At 59.9% G+C, this 20,813-nt stretch overlaps 1 protein-coding gene across 3 annotated transcripts in view; it reads left to right on the plus strand.

Moving 5' to 3' along the window:
- Positions 1 to 1,095: 1,095 nt before the first annotated feature.
- Positions 1,096 to 20,813, plus strand: part of PMEPA1 (prostate transmembrane protein, androgen induced 1) — a 56,354-nt gene continuing 36,636 nt past the window's right edge. The window contains exon 1 of one of the 3 annotated variants that reach the window (XM_019426444.2): positions 1,096 to 1,169. Coding sequence is in view for 2 of the 3 variants with exons in the window: in XM_019426443.2 (XP_019281988.1) it covers positions 2,040 to 2,148 (109 nt within the window). In the remaining variant the exon portion in view is untranslated. Of the gene's footprint in view, positions 1,170 to 1,561; positions 2,149 to 20,813 lie in introns of those variants that run through there. The other 2 variants (XM_019426443.2, XM_019426442.2) reach the window with 2 other exon arrangements.

Consider the following 20,813-nt stretch of genomic DNA (forward strand, 5'->3'; position numbering starts at 1 on the left):
GACTGTCCAGCCCATTGCCGGGGAGCCCGCCATACAGGCCCTGAGCACTGCCTACCTCCCTGTCCCCAGGGTTGGGCACAGCTCCGAGAGTCAGCTTCTCTTCCCAAATGATGGTCAGTGCCTTTGAAACTCCTTCTGTGCTGGACACCCTTGGACTCCTCCATAAACCCCGAAACCCCCACTCACCCCTGAGCTGGGGTCTTCCACAAAGTTTTCTGCCTGCCCTCTTAAGAGAACAAGAGACATCACTGTGACCAGCTGCCCGGAGAGATGTCACCCACTCCCCGGGCTGGCTTTCTCAAAGTTCTGCAAGTCTCTGGGCGGGTTACCATCTATTAAAAGGAAATAATAATTTTTAAACACCTCTCCTACCCTCGCCCAATACAAAAGGAGCCTCTGCTCATGCCTAAACTCCAGCAATTGAAGGGATACGTAGAAATGTAAAGAAGAAGAAAAATATGGGGGGGGGGGGGGCGGGGGTGCAGCTACCCCAGGGACCTGGCTTGTGTAAGAGACTTGTGTCCTCCTTCGTATAGCCCTAAGCAACCAACTCCCCAGGCCAGGCCAGTTCCCACGTCTGGAAAATGGGGATAAACATTTCTGCCCGGGGGAATAGGTATCAGGTTGAGTTAATATTTGGTAAGTTTCTGGCACAAGGTAGGCGCTCCATAAGCGCACGTAAACCAGAGACTTAGGCAGCGGTCTAGGAGAGGGCACACCAAATTGTGGAGAGTTTGGAGACGTGCCAGGGAGAGGGCCTCTGACGTAATATTTTAATATCTTTTTAACCAGGAGAATGTGTTCTTGCAGCCCTCGTGTAATTAAAACTTAATGAAATAAAAGTACACCCCCGCACTTCCTCGCCCACCTTTGAACTCCGGAGGCGCCCCCCCCCCCCCCCCCCCCAGCCAGCGGCCCCTCGGGCAGCAGACAATGGGAGTGGATTCGCCCCGGGCCCTGCGGGCTGGGACAGTACACAAGTCCCCGACACGTATTTACATGACAAGGGCTCCCGGGCGTTTCTCCGGGCTGTCCGGGGCGTGTCTAAGCGAATTCCAGTCTTACCCAGTCGACCTCCTTGGGGTCGGGTTAAAGTGCGCAGGGGGCGCAGGGGGCTAGAGGCCCCGTGAGGCCGCAGACCTGGAGGCGGGGAGTTTCCTGCGAATCAGGTAGGGAGCCATCGGGAGGACTCCCCCCATCTTCTCCAGTTCTCCTACCCGGAGTCTCAGGGACCTCTCTGTGGCGGCGGGGGGTGGGGGGCAGGCTTCCCCCAAACCCGGGTCAAGAACCCCGGGGGCCCAGAACGCAGCCGCAACGGGCGGGGCCGGGGGGGGGGGGTTGGGGTGAGCCCGGGACGGAGTGTGTGCCGCGCGGGTGTTCCAAACTGACCCCGGTAGGGGCGGGGACGCTACGCCCCTCCTCCGCCCCGCCGGTCCCGGGTCTACGCGGGCCGCCAGGCTCTGGCCCTTTAAGAGCCCGCCCCCTTCCCTGTCACCCCCGCCCCGCGGCCCGGGGAGGGGGGTGCGGGGGAACCTCGGCGGGGATTGGCGCAGCGCGCGCCCCCTCCCCGGCCCCCGCGCGGTGGGAACCGGCAGCCCCGTCTAGCGCTGACGTCAGACCGTCTGCCTGCCTCCGACCGCGGTCTCGGAGCGAAACCCGATCTCCTTGGACTTGAATGAGGAGGAGGCGGCGGCGGCGGCGGCGGAGGCGCTCGGCTGCGGGAAGCCAGCAGCAGAGGCTCAGCCCAGGCGGCAGCGCGCGCCCCGGCTGCCGGCCCATTTCCCGGACGCCACCCGCGGGCACTGCCGACGCCCCCGGGGCTGCCGAGGGGCGGCCGGGGGGCCCAGACGAGCGCGGCCCCGCGCACTGAGTCCCGCGGCGCCCCGGGAACTTGGCGGCGCCCCGAGCCCGGCGAGCCGGGGTGCGCCTTCCCCGCCGCGCGCCTCCTGCATGCGGGGCCCGAGCGCCGGGCGCCGGCCGGAACCCCCCCCGGCCGCCCCCGTGCCCCCTGCGCCCCGCGCCGCGCCGCCGCGCCGTCCATGCACCGCTTGATGGGGGTCAACAGCACCGCCGCCCTCGCCGCCGGGCAGCCCAATGTCTCCTGCACGTGCAACTGCAAACGCTCTTTGTTCCAGAGCATGGAGATCAGTGAGTGACCCCGCGCCCCCCTCCCTTGGGGCCCCGTCGGGCTCGGACCCCGAGTCCCCGCGCAGCTGCGGGCGGGGGCCCGGGCCGTGCGCGCCCCCTCGGGCCGTGCGCCCTGCGCCCCGGGCGCGCCCTCCTGGCTCGCGGCAGCTGGCGGCCGGCCCGGCTTTGTCCCGCGGCGCGGCGAGCCTGGCACGGCCCCCGCTGCCCGCGCCCCGCCCGCTGGGACTCGGACCCGGGGTCGAGCGGCGCGGAGGGCGGCGGGGCGCCCGGCGCGGGAGGGCTGGGGCGGTCGGATCCGCGAAGTTTCCATTTTATTTCCCTCAGGGGCAGTCTCGATGGAGCAATGAGGCCGGCTCTTGATCAACTTTGGCCGGGGGAAGGGGGGGGTGGCGGGCGTGTGAGACACTGTCTGGCCTGCGGGGTGTCTGGGGCCCCGGGTGTGTGTCTGGAGTGTGCGCGGCGCTCACGTCTCGGTCTGTGTGAGTGGGTCTCCTTGCGTCTGTGTGCGTGTCTGTGTGTCTGTGTCTGGCGCGTCTCCGTGTCTGTGTGTCTGCGTTGCAGTCTGTCCCGGGAATATGAAGTCTTCCTGTGTCTCTGCCTGCGTCCGGCTCTGGGTGCGTCTTTTGCGTGCGTGCATCTGTCCGGGGGCTCGGGGGACCGTTTGTGTCCAGGTGTCTGAATCCAGGGCTCGGCGCTGGTGGGTCTGGCCGAAGGTGGATCTGGAGTGTGTGTCTCATTGTGTGAGTGTCTGTGTCCCCGACGCACCTATAAATAGCCTCTGTCTGGACAGCTTGGCTCAGCCTGGCTGGGACCGTGGTTACAAATGAGTCAAAGTTTGGGGCTGTCTGTGTTTGGGACTGCCTTGCCCTGAAAGGAGGACGGAGACGAGGGTGGGGAGGGGGTGTTCGAAGATTGGTACCAGCTCGCCCCACACGTCCAGAAGTTCAGACAAATAAGCCTCAGATTGCCCGTGCGTAGCCCACTCAGGTGGGGGTCGGGTTGGGTGGGGAATGGACTGCCGCTCCCTGGGGTCTGCCTTCTAACCGGTGCCCCGTCCCCCAGCCCATCCTCTGGGGGGGGACCTCTTGCCCCTCCGGGCTTCCCGTGTCTCCGCCCTCGCCTCTCAGCACCCCAGGCGAAGGGAGCACACTGCGCTTGTCAGCAAGGGCCAGCCTCCTTCCAGCTGGGACCTGGAGAGGCAGACACCACAGAGCAGGGCAGTCACCGGGTGACTCATAAGCCAGTTTCCGCAGGCGGCTGCCACAGTTGTGGCCCCTGAGCCTGTACAGTGAGGCACAAGAGGTAAAAATAGCCCGTGACCGGCCCTGCTGGGGCAAGCTGGCCAGTTGTGGTGGTGGGTCCTTCCACCCATGACTCCCCCACCCTCCCTCCAGTCCAGGAATTGAAAGCCTTGTCCCCCCCCCCCCCGCAAGGTGCCCCAACCCCCCCCCACCCCCCAGGTGCCCCAACGCGCCAGGCCAGCGAGGTGCCTGGAGAACCTGCCAGAGCCAGCGTTTGCGGAACTGAGTTGCATTAAACCAGATTGTTTCCCAAAGGCCCTTTGTGAACTCAGGAGGCTAATGAAATGCACGGGGATATTATTAAAATATGTTCGCACATGTTTGGAGAGAGCCTCGCCAGTGCTGAATGGATTGCTGCTTAAGTACCCTCAGTGCCTCATTTCTCCCTCTCTTCTGGAGAGCCGCCTTAGTGGACTCCCCACGGAGGGGTCCGCGCTGTTGTGTCTAACTTATCATTATGAGGCCTGGGCACAGGCGTTTCGCTCTTGTCCTTTGTGTGGAGGACTTTAGAAAACATCCATTCTTACTCCTGCCCCTTCTTGGGCTGTTCAGCCCTCATGATATTCTGGCTGACACCGAGGTGTTGTTCAGTCCCATCGCCTTCGACCTGTGCGCTTCCCACGGTGGGGCTTCTGAACGGGACCCTCGAGGGGAGCCCCTGGAACCCTGGCCTGCTCCAGCTGGCCCCAGGATGGGACATGAGTCACCGTGTTCTCCACACGGCCCCCTACTTACTGGAAGAAAGCCCAGGGCAGGAAAGGAAGTGATCTTTAAAATGCACGTATAGTATAACAGTTTGTTGGAAGTGCTAATCAGATCTCCCCCCCACCCCCCCCCACCCAAAGGGTCTCGGAGGAAGCTCTCAAGGCCTGGAGGTTCTTCATACAAGAAGATGGGGAGGAAAAATTCAAAGGTGGAAGGAAGGCCACATTTCACAGGACAGGAGTTCAAGATGGTTTGCAAGTAGGACGTTAAAGATGCATTTGGAGCTGGGCTGCACAGGGGCGTCCGGTGACTTCTTTGTAGAGGAGAGGAAATTGTTCTTGGTAACTTCCTCAAGCCACTCGAGTTTCCTCATCTGAAAAATGAGATCCTGATGGTTGAAATTTGGAATTCCACCATGTTTTAAGATGGGGCCTCTGCCTTCCAAAGCCTGGCTGGAGGCTTCAGGGTCAGCACTGGCTCCCCTCCCCTCTGATAGTGCTGGGTCGCTGCTGTGGGGGTCTGTTGCCCTAGATTTCAGAGCTGGGTGGAGCGTTGGCCAGCTCGGGCTTTATAGATGAGGGAAGGTGGCAGTGAAAAAGCTTTGCCCCGGGTCCCCAAGCCACGCCAGACCCAGACCCCGGAAGCACACACACACCGTCTTTGGAACTTAGAACTTGGGCCCCACGGTGGGTCTACCTTGAACTTGGGGGTTGGAAGAAATCAGCAGCATCCCCGTTGCACCTGGGAGGGTGGGAACCGGGCTGTGTCTGGGGAAGCCAGGTCTCTGGGATGGTCTCGACTTTCATAAGATACTGCCACCATACTCTGGGGTCCCCCATCCACCCTGAGAGTCAGGAGGTGAGGGATGCTTTCTGATGGGAATGCACTCTTCCCAAGACACCCCACAGAAGAATACGCTATTCTTTAAAAAAAAAAAAAAAAAAAAAAAAAAAGCCAGGGGTCTTGGGGTTAAAAACGGCCAGCTCAGGTGACAGCCCCCAGAGCCGACAGTAGGGAGTTGGCTGGGCGACTTTTCAGGAAAGGATTCCTCGCTGCACGCGTGTTTCTTGACATTCTTGTTGGCCTCTTTACAGGTCTGTGTCTCGTAGAAATTAGCCCCTGCCTTTCTCTTCCAGCTTCTGCTGCGGCTTTTGGGGGGCAGACGGATGCCTGCACAGACTGACTTGTGCCATGCAGCTGTTGGTGCCTGGGCAGCGTGTCTGGAGGGCCCTGCCCCGGACCCACCCTGGACCCCTGCCAGTCACTATGGTGGCAGCTTTGTTCCCTAACACCACCAACGTCACTGAGCCTCTGGTTCCTCTTCTCCAGCCAGTTCCCAACAGATATCCCCCAGACTGGAGACTTGGAGAAAGAAGTCGCCGGCCACCTGGTGTAGTGATGTCTCAGATCCAGGGTATCTCACTCTGGGCACTAGGACTGCCTTGGTGTGGCGGAGGGGGAGGGTGCGTTGTGTGCTGGGTATTGAGCAGCACCCTTGGCCTCTGCCCACTAGATGCCCATTGGAGTAGGATTCCGCCCCCCCCCCCCCGTCAAGTTGTAACACCCCAACAAGTCTCCAGGCTTCACCAGATGTCCCCTGGGGCGGTGGGGCAGGGGGGCACATTGCCCTAGCTGAGCACCTGCCATTTTAATCAATTATTAGTTTCTCCGAGGGGCTTGGGGGGGGGGGGGCGGGAGGGTAGACGTGAGTTGCCAGAAACGGAACCTCGGTCTCGTTCGGCGAGCGGCCCCTGGGGAGGCCGATGGTCTTGCTCGGAGTTGGCGCCCGCCAGTCATTCCCTTGGCCTTTACTGAGCGCCTGTTGTGTGCCTCGCACTTGGGATGGGGGCTCTGCTGGAGTTCCCGGTTTTCGTCTCGGATTTGCGTTCTTTAGGAGGAGAGACTCTGGCATCGTGCGAGCTTAGGTTTCCGGACTCGGTTCCGCCTGTGGCCGACTTCGTGCCAGCTACCCTGCGGGCCGCCTCAGCAGGGACTTTTACCCCACGTGTTTTCTGACTGTCCCGGGTTTAGGCTGAGGTGCACAGGGGTTGAGTTGAGACTGGATGTCAGGGCAGACGGTTGGCCGCGGCTCCCCGGAGCTCTGGGGCAAGCCAGCCGTGCCGGCCAGTGTGACCCCAGGTCAGGGCTGGGCTTCGTGACCGTGAAGGCACAGAGTACGTCATTGGTCCGGGATGCATGCACGCAGACCCGCACGCACGTGTCCGTGCATATCCGGTGCACCCACAGCCTTGTGCGTGCACACACGCGTGCACACACGCGTGCACACACAGGCCCAGCCGCGGCCTCTCTCCGGATTGGGAATGGTTTCCCCTTCTGGGCACGTAAGGAAAACGAGGGCAGGTGTGCTCGCCTGCGTAGCGTGCCCTCTGAGTTGTGCAAATTTATGCTCTCTGCCTTGGAGAGAGAAGGGGAGTGGATGGGTGTGTGCAGCTGCCCAGGAGAGGAGGCTGTTGGGGAGGATGGGGCGGCGGCAGCTTTTTTAGGACCTCAGGGGGTGGTCAGCCCGGACACCTGCTGTCTCCGTGTCCCGGCCCAGGGCCAGGCCGCGTCTGGTTCCGGTTTGGTGAGTTGTTAAAGTGGAAGAAAGTCTCCTAGAGGAGGTGCCTCGCGGTGGGGTCCGCAGCAGAGGGTGCGCGAGGCCTTGCTCCTCATCGGACTTTGTCATCCGGAGACTGAGCTCGCAGGCAACTCGGGGTCTGGAATCCTGCGCAGAGACAAGGAAGTCTTTCACGGGGAACTCGGGAGGCTCTCCTCCTGCCGGCCGTGGACGCGCCGAGGAGGCCGTCAAAGCCGAGGGCCCGTTTTGTGCCTTCTGAAAGGTGTCGTGTGCACACGTGCATGCACGTGTGTGTGCGTGCGCGTGCCGGGGCACGCTTAGGGGCACGTGTGGGGGCCCCGTGGGCCGGCATGCCCGCTCCTCTCGGTGCCTGGCAGCAGTGAGCATGGCTTCCCGAGGCTGGTGAAGCGCCTGGGAAACCCAGGTTTGTCCGGCGGGGAGGGGGCTGCAGAGCCCTGGGGGTGTGAGTCCCGCCCAGGGGGCAGCCCCGCCTTTCCATTTCGGGGAAACAGACGCTGGAATTTGATGTAAAACGCCTGGCGGTTCTTTTTTTCTCTCACCTCGAGGGCCCCACCGAACCTGCTCACAGGCCCGCTCTCCCCGCGGGGTGCAGTGGGGCTGAGGGTGCGACGGGGGCCAGAGGGACGGGCCTCACTCAGCGCTGCTCCAGAACCGACTGGCCGTCCTTTGGCCCGTCTGGAACGCGGGAAGAACAACAGGTCCTGCGTGCTGGGGCGTTGTGACGCCTGCGAGGTTACCGTCGGGGAGTGGGGTCCGGTGCCTGCACGGCTCGCTGTTCATGCGGGTTGGCGGTAACTGAGGGGGGGGTCAGTCTTCAGCTACCCACTCTGCCCTGTCCCCTGGCGGTCACTGCCTGATGAGGAGGCCTTCTCCCTCCTGGGGGCTGGGGTGCTGGCACTCGCTGGGATGTTGGAGTCAATGGGCGCAGGGCGGGGGGGGGCCGTGACCCTGAAGGTGGAGGTGCTTGAATGTTTCACTTTGCTTGTCCCTGCCAGGCCCACTGCAGAGCTGGCTGGGAAACCCCCAGCAGACCTGCGCCCCCAGAAGGAAGCCCCCCACCGTCTCCTAGGGACCCCCGTGGGTTCCTGAGATCTACTGGCAGCTTCGGAAGGGGGAGGGGCTGCGTGGGGCCGTGAGGTCAACAACACCGTGACATCCAGATGCCCCACCAGGTCCAGTGCAGAAGACGACCCCGGGAACTAGAGATGGCTTGGGGCTCCTCTTTTCCTTTTTGAAAATTAACTGCAGTTTTTAACAAGTGAGGGTAGACAGGCCGTGAGCCATCAAGATAGGAGCCTGATCTTTTCTCCCCCCTCCCCGCACGGCAGGTGGGGTGGGGTGGGGTGGGGACACGTCTTCTGCTTGACTTCTCCCAGCAAGTACACGTGACCTGTGCCTGCCCCCTCCCAGGTGAGCGGCGCCCCTCCGTGAAGTCGTGACAGTCAGTCTCCCTTTCCCTTCGGGTGACACGGCAGACGTCTCTGGGTCTCGTCAGGGCCTTGTCAGGTGCTGGTGGAAACGTCTGTCACCAAGCGGAGAAGAGTCCCAGAAGGACTTGCTATCGAGAGCGGGGCCTTCAGTGGCCCCCGGACGGGCCCGGGAAGGGTTGGGGCGTCCCCAGGCTTTGCGAGAGAGCCACAGAACGGCTGTGCCTTCAGTTTCCAGGGTGACTATTGGCCTTTTGCTTGCACTCCGTCTCTTAGTTGCATGTGGGGCACTTCTCATGTGCCGGGTGCTAGTGACGCGTGTTTCTCCGTCTTAGAAGCCGCTCCGTGACAGAGCCATTGCTGTCCCCACTTTCGCAGCTTCGAAAATGGGTTCAGAGAGGGTAAGGCACTTGCCACAGGTCCCAGAGCCAGGAACTGATGCTGTGGTGATTCAGACCTGAGCGCCTTGATCCTGATTTCACCCCCCCACCCCCCTCAACACCACGCCGACTCCCTGAGCCCCAGCGTCGTCTTTGCAAGGGTCGACACGGCAGCGGTGGCTTAGATGTTTTCGCAGGACCGCAAGCCCACGTGGGACCGTTCACGAGGCAGGAATGCTAACCAATCTCGGGTGCCCCGTCGAGTCTGTTCTCCCACTCTGGCGGCACATGGGCTGTCGTCCGTCGGCCAGGTGTCCACCATCCAGGTGTGTCCCTTATCAGGCTGCCCGAGGGGCTGGCGTCTCTGCGTCCCCAGTACAGCCCGTCCGATGTTGGGGCAGGAGACAGGAGATCGCTGAGGGGCCCAGGGCTGTTCCTGGAGGGACCCTCTCTGTTAACCCTCCCCTGAATTCCAGCCTGCTGGGTAGGTTATGAGAATGCAGGCCTGACGGGGGCAGGTGGGGCACACGCAGCCCCCTTTGGGGGCCTCGGTCACACCGTGCCGTCCCAGGCGCTGCAGACGTCAGGACAGCACAGACAAAACCCTGCCCTCCGGGAGCTGCCAGTCTAGGGAGCAGACAGAAAGGGAGTTTATTTCCAGAAACGAAAACGGGGGGCGGGGGGGGCACTCTCGAAGCCCCTCTCAGGAAGGCTCCCCCAGGATCCCAGACGCCCTGTTTGGGCTCCGAGCACCCTGGGGGGCCTCCCCTGTCACAACCGTCGTGTTGGGTTGGGTGGTGTGTAATCGGTTGTCCCCTGCGTTGTTTCTGGTCGCCACTGAAGGGTTGGGGACCCTGCCTGTTTTGCCCAGTGTATCTCCCGAGCCTGTAGAAACCCCGTATGTGTATGAGGGAGGGGAGCGAGCGTGGGAAGGGCGGGTGGGCGGACTGGAAGCTGAGTCCCAACTGGACAGGACGCAGTGAAGATAAAGATTCTGAAAACCATCGGGGCGAGCGCACAGTCGGTCCTGAGCCTCGACGGGCATCTTCGCAAGATGCAGGGAAGAGTAGCACCTACTTCGTAGGTTGGTAAGACGGTTGCTGAGTATGAAAGGCGCCGGCTCGGTATTATTTGGAATGCGGCAAGGAGGTTTCTGCTGTTTGGGGCAGGGACTGTGCCTTGGCCTCCTGGCTCCCGTCGCTCTGTCAAGGTCAAAGTCGCACCGAGGGGCAGGTGCAGCGATCCATTGCACACCTGCTTCCCCTGCTTCTGCCCCAGTTGTCCCGGGAGGTCGCCCCCGGGCTTAGAGTATCAGAAAGACAAAAATCCCTGGGGATTTGTAAAATGGGGCGGGGGACCCCCTGCCCCAGGAGAAGTCCCCTGCTTCAGACCTGGAGCGTTTGGGGGCCGCTCTCCCACCTGTCGTCACCCCCCAGTGTGGCTTGCGTTCGCTCTGGTTCCAGGTGAGGTGCCAGCTTGACGAAAAGAGTTGGGTGCTTCCTGTGCCACCTGTGGAGGTATCGGGGGTGGGGGGATCTTCCTGGTGTTCCAGCAAATTCTAACACGTGTTTGTTCTCCGGTGGGTCACTTGGCTGAGAGTCGGTGCCTGCAGCAGTGTCTTGGGAGAAGCCTCGGGAAACGTCGAGTCTGAGTTTCTTTCTTCGCCTTCCGGTGGATTGTAACTAACGTCAGCGAGCGTTGTGTCAGGGGGTTTGGGAAATAGCTCTACTTGCAGAAAAGAGCTTTAATTATGGGATCTGGATGCCGGATAACGTTTGCTTCTGGCCTCTAGGAGCCGGCTCTCAAAGTTCCCCTGTCCACCAGCCACACCTGCCAGAGCTCCGTGGCACACGGCGTCGGGCTCCCCCAGGCTGGACGGACGCGGCAGTAACCTCGAACGGTCGGTCGTGCGGGTTCACCACCTCGCCTTGTACGTTGGGAGAAGGTGTCCCAAGTCTTCTGTCCCTCGTGTGCACTTCGGTGGTGCTGGGGGCGGGGCAGCCTTGCCGACCCCGGTGAGGACCGATACAGCTTTTGCAGGCTCTTGGCCCGGAGTAGATGCTCGATACGCAGTGAAACAGATGGCAAATGAACGGATCTGTGGGGTTCCTCACGTGCCCCTGTGACTGCTGGCCGCGTGCGGTGATGTCTTCTGAACTGCTGACGTATGATGGGGTCTGTCTGGAGCAGCTCCCAGCCTTTACTGTCACCAGTGGGGAGTCATCGATTCCTGGCATGCAGGTCACATCCGCATGTGGGAGAGTCTCTGTTGGTCCTGAGGTCTCCAGGAGATGATGTTTCCATGCCTGGGCTTGGGGGAGGCGGTAAAAGTGACCTATCCAGCCGTGGATTTGTTTGAGTGCCTGTGGTTAAGAACACAGAAGTGTGGGGGCGCCTGGGGGGCTCAGTCGGTGGCGCGTCTGACTTCGGCTCAGGTCACGATCTCGCGGTTCGTGAGTTCGAGCCCCGCGTCGGGCTCTGTGCCGACAGCTCGGAGCCTGGAGCCTGCTTCGGATTCCGTGTCCCCCTCTCTCTCTGCCCCTACCCCGCTCACACTCTGTCTTTCTCTGCCTCTCAAAAGTAAAGAAATGTAATATAGAAAAGAAGAATACAGAAATGTGTGCTTTACTACATAAAAACACGTATTTTTACATATATAAAAGAGACCTATTTTATGATATAAAATATGCAGAATGTTTTCTGGCTGGGAGACTTTTTTGAGGTCCCTTGACTGGATGCCACAGTGGTGGCCCTGCCTCCCATGGGTCTGCTGAGGACTGAGCCCGAGCCTTCCCCTGGCTTTGCCCCAGGCTCTACCAGGCAGGTGAAGTCAGGGTTCCCCGGCTCCGTCTTCAGAAGCAAGAGAAGCAGGGAGCTGAGAGAAGTGTTCCGGTGCATTTGGGGGAAAGCAAACTGCCCTTGCCCCCGGGTCGTTTTGCCCACAAGGGTCTGACAGCCCTGATGGGGGATGCTTGAGTACTTTCCAGAAGCTGTCCGGGAAGCCTGGCCAACAAGGTTGAACCCGAGCCCTGTGTGTGTGGGTGTGGGTGTCGGGGGGGGGGGTGATCCGTCCTTTTTCAGGGAGGCCCAGGACTTGCACGGGACCCCCGCGCACGCTATCCCTTCATTACACCCTCCATTTGATAGTAGGTAAAATAGCTTCGCGCTGAACTGTCTGCGGTTGATGTCGGTGTAGAAATCGTGTGAGCGTTTGGTTCCTGTCGACGCCGTGTTGCAGGATCCTGGCCGCAGAAGAGAGAATCTCTGTTACGCGTGCAGAACAAAAAATAAAAGTTAAAACCAAGATCTTGACCGAGACTGTGGCTGTACGTGCTTACTTCCTGTGCCTCGCTTGCGCGGCTGCGCGTGTTAAGGATTTCGTTAAGGTCTTAAATAACCCGCCAGAAGCAAGTGGAAAGTGAGGTCCCTGGGAGCCCCCCGCCCCGTTTTACAAATTCCCGGGTCGATAGGCTGCCGTACAGGACCCGGTCACGGCCCTCGTTGCCTTCCTAAAAACAATTTAGTCGGTAATAATTCTGTAAACCTATGGATCAACTTTGCGCAAACACCCTGAGTAATTTCTTTGTTCTCTTCTTTCTACTTTCTAATTGGTGTCTGTAAAAGCCAAAGGTTTGGTCTTGCGGAAGGCATGATTCATTTATTGGTGTCTGTGCCGCCCCGTTATCATTCAGTCATTTCAGAATGCCGTCGCGGGGAGCCTGGAGTGATTCATACCAGGCTGAGCCTGGCAGCCGTCGGGGTCACGGCCATCGCAGGAAACGATTTTTCCTAATCTATTTATGGGAGGGGAGAAAGAGGTGGGTGTATTGAGATGATGGAGAGGGTGTCGATCACATCGGCGAACGGAACCGATTAAGTAACACCAACAGGCCCTTTGCTGCTGGTGATCGTTAACGCCGGAGCACAGCTAAGTGTGTTTGTATCTCAGGTGTATCTCGCCCGTGTTTACGGAGCCCTGTTCCCCAGCGGGCCGACACGCGGGGACGCCCCCATCGGTGTCCTGGAGCAGAGCGTCCTTTTAAAGGCACCAATACAGAGAATGTTGCCATTAAAAAAAAAACAAACATCCATCGACTGGGTCCACCCATGGAACAGTTTATACAGGTCTAGGCTTAAGGGTCAGAGGCCAGTCCCCACCCTCCCCTCCCGTCTTTTCTCGAACAATGGCAGTTGTTAGATGTTTGCAGTTGTGAAGTCTTTCGTGACTCTGCAAAGTTTGGGGACTCGTGCGTGAAGCTGCTGTTTTGCCTAATTTTATTACTTAACTTTTGGCCCTAAATAAAATTGTCACTACCCTCCCATCTAGAGGCTAATTAGAGTTGCTTGCTGCGTGGCCCAGAGGTGTAATTACGAGCCCAGCTTCCAGTTGTCCATGTAAATCCAGGCCCTGCCTGCCGGGTCATCATCGTGTAGTTGAGGAATATTCCTCCCCGCTTCTCTGGCGACTCTCCGTCTGCGTAACTCGCTCTGCTGGATCCTGCCCTCTGCATCACCGAATGAGGAGGGCCTGTCTCTCCAGTTTGGGAATCCCCAGCTCCTGTGACCCTTGAGCTGTGGGAGAACCCAGCCCATGTTCACTGAGCGGCTTTGTGACTTCAGGGTGTGGACAGGGACGAGTGCATGGTGGCCGGTCCCGCACTGCCCTTTCCTGCCTGTGACGTTGCTAACCCACAGCAGCCTCTGCTCCTGCTGGGTTCAGACTTTCCCCAGGGTGGTCCCCTGGCCACTCCAGTCGGGGCTCAGAGAGCTCGACCATGACGTCGATGATTCTGTGGAAGGAGGCTGGGAGTTGTCCGTGCAGAGAGGTGCGGCGGGGGAAGGGACAAGGGCTACAGGGCTCCCTCCGAAGTGCAAGACAAGTCCCGGGCAGCCCCTGCTGTGAGCTCTAGGAATGTGCACCCCCCACCCCCACCGCCCCCCGCCGCCACTGCCCTTGGGTTGCTGCAGCCCCTGCCTTCTGTTCTCAGGCTTGGGTCCGTCTCCAGGCTCGTGCTTGGCGAGACCCCATCCCTGTTACTCCTTAGCTCCCCGACAGCACTCCATTTGTCCCTCTTTAAAATCAGGGTCACGAGCCCGCATGTCACAGAAGCACCTCCACTTTGCCTCGACAGCCTCTCTCCCCTTGGACATCATAGCATTCCTTTACACTCTAGTGAGAATGAGCTCTGGACCCTTTCCCCAGAATAGACTCAGGCGAGGAGGGCTGGGGCTTGGGAAGAAGAACCAGAAAGAGGAGAGGCTGGGAGGCAGGGCAGTGCTTAGGGAGTGGGCACCTGGTGCCAGCAGCTGTGTCCATCTGATCGTTTTCTGAGTGTCTGCCCGCAGTGACGTTGTGGCTGCTCCTCGTGCCCTGCCTCACTGTCCTTGTGTCAGCCCTGGTTTGCCCCTGAGGAGGTGGAGCTAGGTTGTGTGCTACAGGTGGGAGATGGCTAGGAGCAGAACAGGATTTGAACTTGGGCAGCGGGGCTCCGATCATCATCCCCTTTGCCCACCATCCCCTAAATGTCAGAACCACCTGTCACCCACCCCAAGGGTGTGTCTTCTCTGTCTTTGCCCTCAGGATTCTCTCACTACCTTGTTCAGGCCTCTCCTCCACGTCGCTTCCTGGGGGGGTCACCTGGCCGCCGTCCCTGGGACTCAGGCCCAAGAGAGCAGGAATTTGTTCAGCGCTGAGCCGCAGCTGAAGGGAGAGAGGGTCACCGTGACCTGTGGGTGCTGGGCAGGGCCGGGGGCTCCTGAGACGGCGTGGAGTGAGCCTAGAGAACATCACGTTTGGAACGCCCCTCCTGCGGCCACCTGGGGGCTCGCGAACCTGACCCTCAGGTGCACCCCAGGCCGGGCAGCCGGGCAGCCGGGATGCAGAACCCTCTGGCTGGTTCCAGGGTGTGGCCGCAGGGAAGCTGAGGCCCAGCCAGGAGGAGGAGGAAACCAGGGCCGGTTTTCAGCCCAAAGCCCTTCTGCTAATTGGAGGCGTTCTTCTGTTACTGTTGTCCTCGCAAGGATGCCCCCCACCGACGGGAACTCCCTGCACCAGGACGGCGCTGCCTCTCGCGTGGGTCCCGCCTGGGGTCAGCAGCAGGATGCAGGGTGTTCTTGATGCCTGACACAGAGCAGACCCAGTGGTTGTGTTCTGGACCAGGCGCTTGGACCAGCTGAGGGACCCCTGAGGCCTCCACTCAGCCTCGGGGGCAGGGGCGTCGCCTGGGGTTGGGTGGGCATTCGGCGTCCTGGCCTCTTGTTCTGCTCCCCGTGGCTGGCCCCATGCGGCCCTGAACCTGGGCTCGGAGGGACCCGCCCGCAACCTTCGCCTTCTGGGCTCTCAGGGACCCGTGGGAGGCCTTCTCCTCCACCAGAGGTGGCACTCGCCTTTTTGAAAAGGTTTCTGGGGGCGCCTGGGGGTCTCGGTCAGTTGAGCGTCCGACCTCGGCTCGGGTCTTGATCTCGAGGTTCAGGAGTTCGAGCCCCGCCCTCCCCGTCGGCTCTGTGCTGACAGCTCGGAGCGTGGAGCCTGCTTCGGATTCTGTGTCTCCCTCTCTCTCTCTGCCCCTTCCCCCTCCTCTCTCAAAAATAAATAAACATTTTAAAAAAAAGAAAAGGTTTCTTGGCACAAGGGCTAGCGGTGGAGAAGACAGGCAGAGACAGGGCACTGGCGGGCCCCCGGTTTTGAAGGCAGAATGTTCTTTCTGGACAGGTTTCTTGTCCCTGACCTGCCCGATGAGCCCGTGCTCGGCTCTCTCCCCTACAGTCTCCTCGTCCGTGTTCTTCTCTGTAAAATGGGCGTGATCAAACCTACGCAAGAAAGAAGACCCCATCAGACCTCGTGCGCTCCTTGTCCCTTCTCTTCCCTTAAGTTGCTCAACTTCCTCTGGAACCTGTTTTCCCCGCTGTGACATGTTTATTGAGGCATAATTTACAGACACAAAGTGCACAGCCACGGCATACACTGTGATGAGTTGTGGCAATTGTGTGCATGGGACGCCTGTCCGGATTGAGACGCGGCTCCTTCCGTCTCTGGACAAGTGCCCCTTGCCCCTTTCCGGCCTGTGCCCCACCCCCTCCCCCAGGCAGTCGCTGTGGGTCAGTCTTTCTTCGTGGAGAGTTTTGCATAAATGAAGTCCCCCCCGTGTACATGTGTTCACTGTCTGTTCCGCTTTGCTCACTCCGTCTCCCGACTTTGGGGTCCGTTGCGTAGCATGGGTCGGTAGTGATGTCTTTTTATTTGCAAGTAGTGTTCCCTGTGTGGAGGAATCTCAGAGTTGCGGTGTGGACTGGGGCAAGGGGACTGGAGATGGGCCAAGCCGGACCCAGAGGAATCCTTGTTCACTGGTGGAGTGCCAGCCGCCTCCAGGGGGAAAAGGTTTTGTAACCTGAATCTGGGCCCCATAAATGAGTCCATGAGACCCGGACGTCCGTCCAGCCCCAGCCGGGGTGGGGTGGGGGTACTCGGGGTCACAGCCGAGTCCTTGGAGACTCTGCAGGCCACACCTCTGCCCCAGCCTGGCACGGTCCCGCCAGCCACCGATGCCAGCCCGCCTGCCCGCCTCACCTGGCCTGCATTCCTCTGCGGGGAGTGAGGATGTGGGTGACCCCAGACAGGTATGAATCATGTCTGGGGGAGGCGGTTACTCAGGCCGGAGCACCGAGGCCGCGTTCCTGCCGGCTGACAGATGGCTTGGGCCTCAGAATGCTGCTGTGGGTCCCCGGGCAGAGCATGCCTCCCTGGGGAGTGTGGGGCTGGCACGCTGGGGTCCCCCCCGGCCAGCCTTCTCTGCAGAGGGGACAGAACCCGCAGAGTGGCCTCAGATTCAGGGGCCGGCTCAGAACAGGGGTTGCATCGCGGTCGTGGGTCCCCACTTGGTCTGTAAAATGAGGGTGTTCGTGTTCTCGCTTCCTTGGGCTGTGAGCGGCAGTGGTGTTCGCTGCTGGCCTGCCGTGTGCCAGGCGCCGGGCCACGGGGAGCCCCAGGGGAGCCCCAGAGGCAGCCGTTGTTACTAGACCTGTTTTTCAGACAGGACGGGCTGACTGAGGTGTAGAGGAGAAGTCACTTGCCCCAGGGCACGCTCGTCCAGGGTTAATTGGCCGAGCTGCCCCTGGATCCCGCTGAAGCCACCTGTGTCGCAACTGTCCTGCCTCGTGAGTTTGGAGAACTCGACAGGCCCACGGCAAACCGGTAGCCTGTGCGAAAATTTCCGAAGGCAAGGGGATGGGCATTTCAGATTTCGTAGTTAAGTACTTGGGCTAATGCACGTTAAATGTGTTAGGAAAAATGGAACAAGCACATCGCTGATTTCATGAGTGTTGTTGAGGACCAGGCTAGGTAGTGAGTTGAATATTTTAAGAACTTGAATTTTATTTTATTTTTTTAGAAAGTTTATTTTATTTTGAGAGGGAGAGAGAGAGGAGGAGGGGCAGAGAGAGAGGGAGAGAGAGAACCCCAAGCAGGCCCTGCACTGTCAGCACAGAGCCCGCTTCGAACCCTTTGTCCTCCTCTCTCTGCCCCTCCCCCACTGCGTTTCTCCCTCTCTCTCTCTATTTCTTAACATTAAGTAAACTTAAAAAAAAAAAAGAATTTAAATTTTAAAATTAAAATATTTAGGAATTTTACTTCCTTGAACTGGTATCTGGAAATGGCAGAAATCTGGAAGCCTGGTTGAGAGTCCTGTTCTAAGAGGTTCCTGCCAAGGACTCCTCGGGGGGGGGGGGGGGGGTCCTGAATAGCTGACTCCCGGGGTCTCCTGCAGAATGGAAGCACCTTGCTCTTTGGTCTTCTGAGGTCACCCAGCTGTTCGAAGGTCAGGGTTAACTCAATTCTAATGAGATCAAGGTCACGGGGTTACGCCCCCCCCAACCCCGAACAGAGGGGGCCCAAAGGGCAAGTTCACAGGCAGAGAGTTAGGGGTGGAGGGGGTGGGGTCAGACACGGAGCAGCGTCAGGCAGGTGATGGGACTCCTGCCTTGTTCTCGGGATGGTGCTCGTGCCGGGGAAGCCAACCCGGTGCCCGTTTGGACTCTCGGGGCGCCCCACAAAGTGTGCGGGGGGGGGGGCTGCCTGTCATCGGATCCGTGTGTGTGTTTTAACCAAGATCTCTTAAGTTCTTTTTTTGTAGTGGAAAAAACCCCTCCCTAACCGAATCGCCCTCCGGTGCCTGAAACGGTTCCATGCTTTGCGGGGTAGATCTGTGATTTATCACCTAGCCCTCCTAACGCATGTTTTTGGCTCTGGGGAGCGGGAGACGCGTTGGGAGACCAGCGAAGCAAGGGGCCCCGGTGTGTCCAGCTGGGGGGCCCCGCAGGGGTGCGTGGGCTCCTGCCAGCACCTCTGCTGACGCTGTCCACACCGCGTCACCCCTCCATCACCTGGTCACTGCTGGGAAAGCCCCCGTGATGGAGGCCTTGGGGGACGTTCTCTGGCTTGGGGTCTGGCAGAGTTTGTGCTTATGTCTACCGTTTTCAAAACCGTTTGCGTGTGACCAGTGGGTGGAGGGAGCTCCTCGAAGACCCCCCCCCCCCCCGGCCCCAGTGAACCAGACTTGAGCCTCCTCAGAGGCCTGAGTCCCTCGAGGGACCCACCGCCGGCGGCTGCCGCAGAGACCTTTGCAAGGAAGGAAGAGGCCAGATGGCTACTCCCTCGGCCCACTGGCCTGACTGGTAGGGCCGAGAAGGGCACGTGGGTGCTCGCCTCCTTGCCCTCTCCCTGCTCATCCCGGGCCCGGCCTCCTACCTGACTACCTGTCTAGGAATTTTTATGGGCAACCCACAGAGGCATTGCAGCTCGGCTGGAATGTGTAAGGTCCTGGCCGCACCGGTGGGAATGCAGGGGCGGGGGCCTGCCTGGGCTTTGTGCTGTCTCTTTGTGCCCTGATTTTTGCCTGGTTAGTTCTGGCCAGATTTGGGGTTGACCGCTTTCCCGGAGACCTTGACCCACAGCAGGGACTGAATCAGCCGGGAAAATGGTCCTGACAGCTCCTGGGCACCCCCACTGTGTCCCTGGGAACATTGCCCAGCACTCTTCTGGTGGTTTGGAACCCTACCGGCCCCCAGAGATTTCCTGTCGATAGACCCATTGCAGGGATGTGCACACTGAGGTTTAGAGGGCGCCGGCCTTAGGTCGTACGGCTGGTGGGTAGCAAAGCCAGGACTCTAGCCCTAGCGGTCTGGCTCTCATGCCCACGAATATAGCCGAGTGTGGGCAGTGGGGTCCACCAAAGGAGAAGAATCATGGCCCCTCAGGGATCTGACCTTGCCCGTCAGCTTTCGGTCACTGGGAAGGATGGTAACTCAGGGCTCCTAGAGCTCTGCCTTTCGTCTCCGCCCTGAAGAGTGTCCAGGCGAGGCCGGGAGCCCCGGGTGGATTCCGACTTCCATGGGCCACCTCGCCAGTGGGGGCCGGGCCAGCAGCCCCAGCCGGCACGGGAGAGGCCTTTCTGCCTCTTCTGCATCTGGCAACCTCCGCCCCCAGGGAGTTCGCCCTGGAGCGAGAGTGGCCATTGGTGTGCCCATCCCCCACTGGCTGCCAGGCGATACAGGTTCCTCGGAAGGAACGAGGGTCTGAGCAGAGGAGGGGTCTTCCGGAGGAGGACCAGGTCCAGAGACACCTGGCCCCGGGGATGGCGAGGTTGGGGCCTCTGCCCTTCTCTCCTGGCCATCCGTGGTTTCCTGCTTCTGGGCCTGATGGCCCCATTACCTACCCCTGCACCCCCATGAGTTCCCGGGTACATCCTGATGCCTGCAGCCTGTCGACGTCCTTGAGAAGGCCAGACCCCGTGTGTCTGGAGTGAGCAGACACGGAGGACCCAGCCCCAAGAAGCGGGAGGCAGTGGGGCGCCCGCTGTGGAGCCAGACAGCCCCCATCACTAAGGGAGCGTGCCTGGGGTTGCTTCCCGACTCTGAGCCTCTGTTTCTTCATCTGTAAAATGGGCATCCTAAGAGTCACTTCCTAGGATCACAGTGGGGATCAGATGAGACAATATGTGCTTAGCTCAGTGCTCAGTGCCTTGTAAATGCTCCAGAAATGGCAGCGTGTTCTGTCATTAAGTCCTGGCAACTCCTTCACCCTTGCCACGACCTGCCTGGAGAGAGACCCTTTGTGACTCAGCCACGAGTTACAGCCCCTCCCCCTTCAGAGCCTGCTTTGGGGACCCCAGCCCAGCCCCTCTTGTGGGTGTGCTGATGAGGCAGAAGAGCCGGGAAAGGAGGGTCCCCTTGCCCCACACCAGAGGCTGGGGCGGGGTGCATCACCCGTGATTTCGTGTTCATTTAGCAACCTTTCGGATGGGTCACTTCCCTCAACATTTTACTCCTTCATCCATGAACTCATTCAACACATTTGTTGAGTACCTACCGTGGGTTGGGCTGAACGTCCTAGAAGTATACAGCCATGAAAAAGACAAACTCAAGTATGGCCGACGGAAACTAAACAAGAAAACCACTGAATGTATGGCACGGCTTGTGGGAAGTCCTACAGGACGCGACTCGACAGGGGCACAGGCGGGCTGGGTACGACGGGACCGTCTTTCTCTCTTGGTCCTGCTTTTCCATCAACCTTGTAAGTTGAGGGGAACCCGGATCCCGTGGTGTGGACGCATCCTAATTTATCAGGTGCCACGGTTCGCTTAGATATGGAACTTTCTGAAGAGGAGACGCTTCCCAGCTTTCCTGCCGGGGTGCTGATCGAGAAACTTGGGGAGTGAGCCGGGGACCTGCATTTCCGCAATTTTCTAGGAGGAGATGCAGATTCAGGAGCCCGGGTCCTGGATCCTAATCAGCCTTGGGCAGCAGGGACGGAGGCGGGCACTTTGGTTCCCTGAGTGCTTCCTAGGACGGATTCCTGGCCGGGGATCCCGGGGCTCACCTGTGGGCCTGCTTTTCTGGCTTCTGCTGTTTCCAAGGAGGATCCCCGAGGACGCCCAGGGCAGCGCGCAGCACCCGTGCAGGGGAGAATGTGTAAATGGCTCGGTGCTTCTGAAGGTAAAAGGAGGCTTGTGCTCCTTATTTAATAAAATTTCAAAGGACTTGGTAAATGACGAAGACACAAGTCCAAATGGCTGTCATCCCATCACGTGAAGGTGGGTTTAACTTGCGGAAAGTACCCTGCCGGCCGAGCTCCAGGCCTTTGCAAGGAAGGCTGATCAGAGAGCTGGTGGCAAAGGCTGGGGGAGATGCGCCCGCGTCCCCCGCCCCCAGCAGTTTTGGGAAGGGGAAGCACACGTCCCCTTCAGGCTGTCTGCTCTGT

The sequence above is a fragment of the Panthera pardus genome, unplaced genomic scaffold (assembly GCF_024362965.1).
Source record: "Panthera pardus isolate Hobbes unplaced genomic scaffold, ASM2436296v1 HiC_scaffold_25, whole genome shotgun sequence".
In the NCBI taxonomy this organism is placed as follows: domain Eukaryota; kingdom Metazoa; phylum Chordata; class Mammalia; order Carnivora; family Felidae; genus Panthera; species Panthera pardus.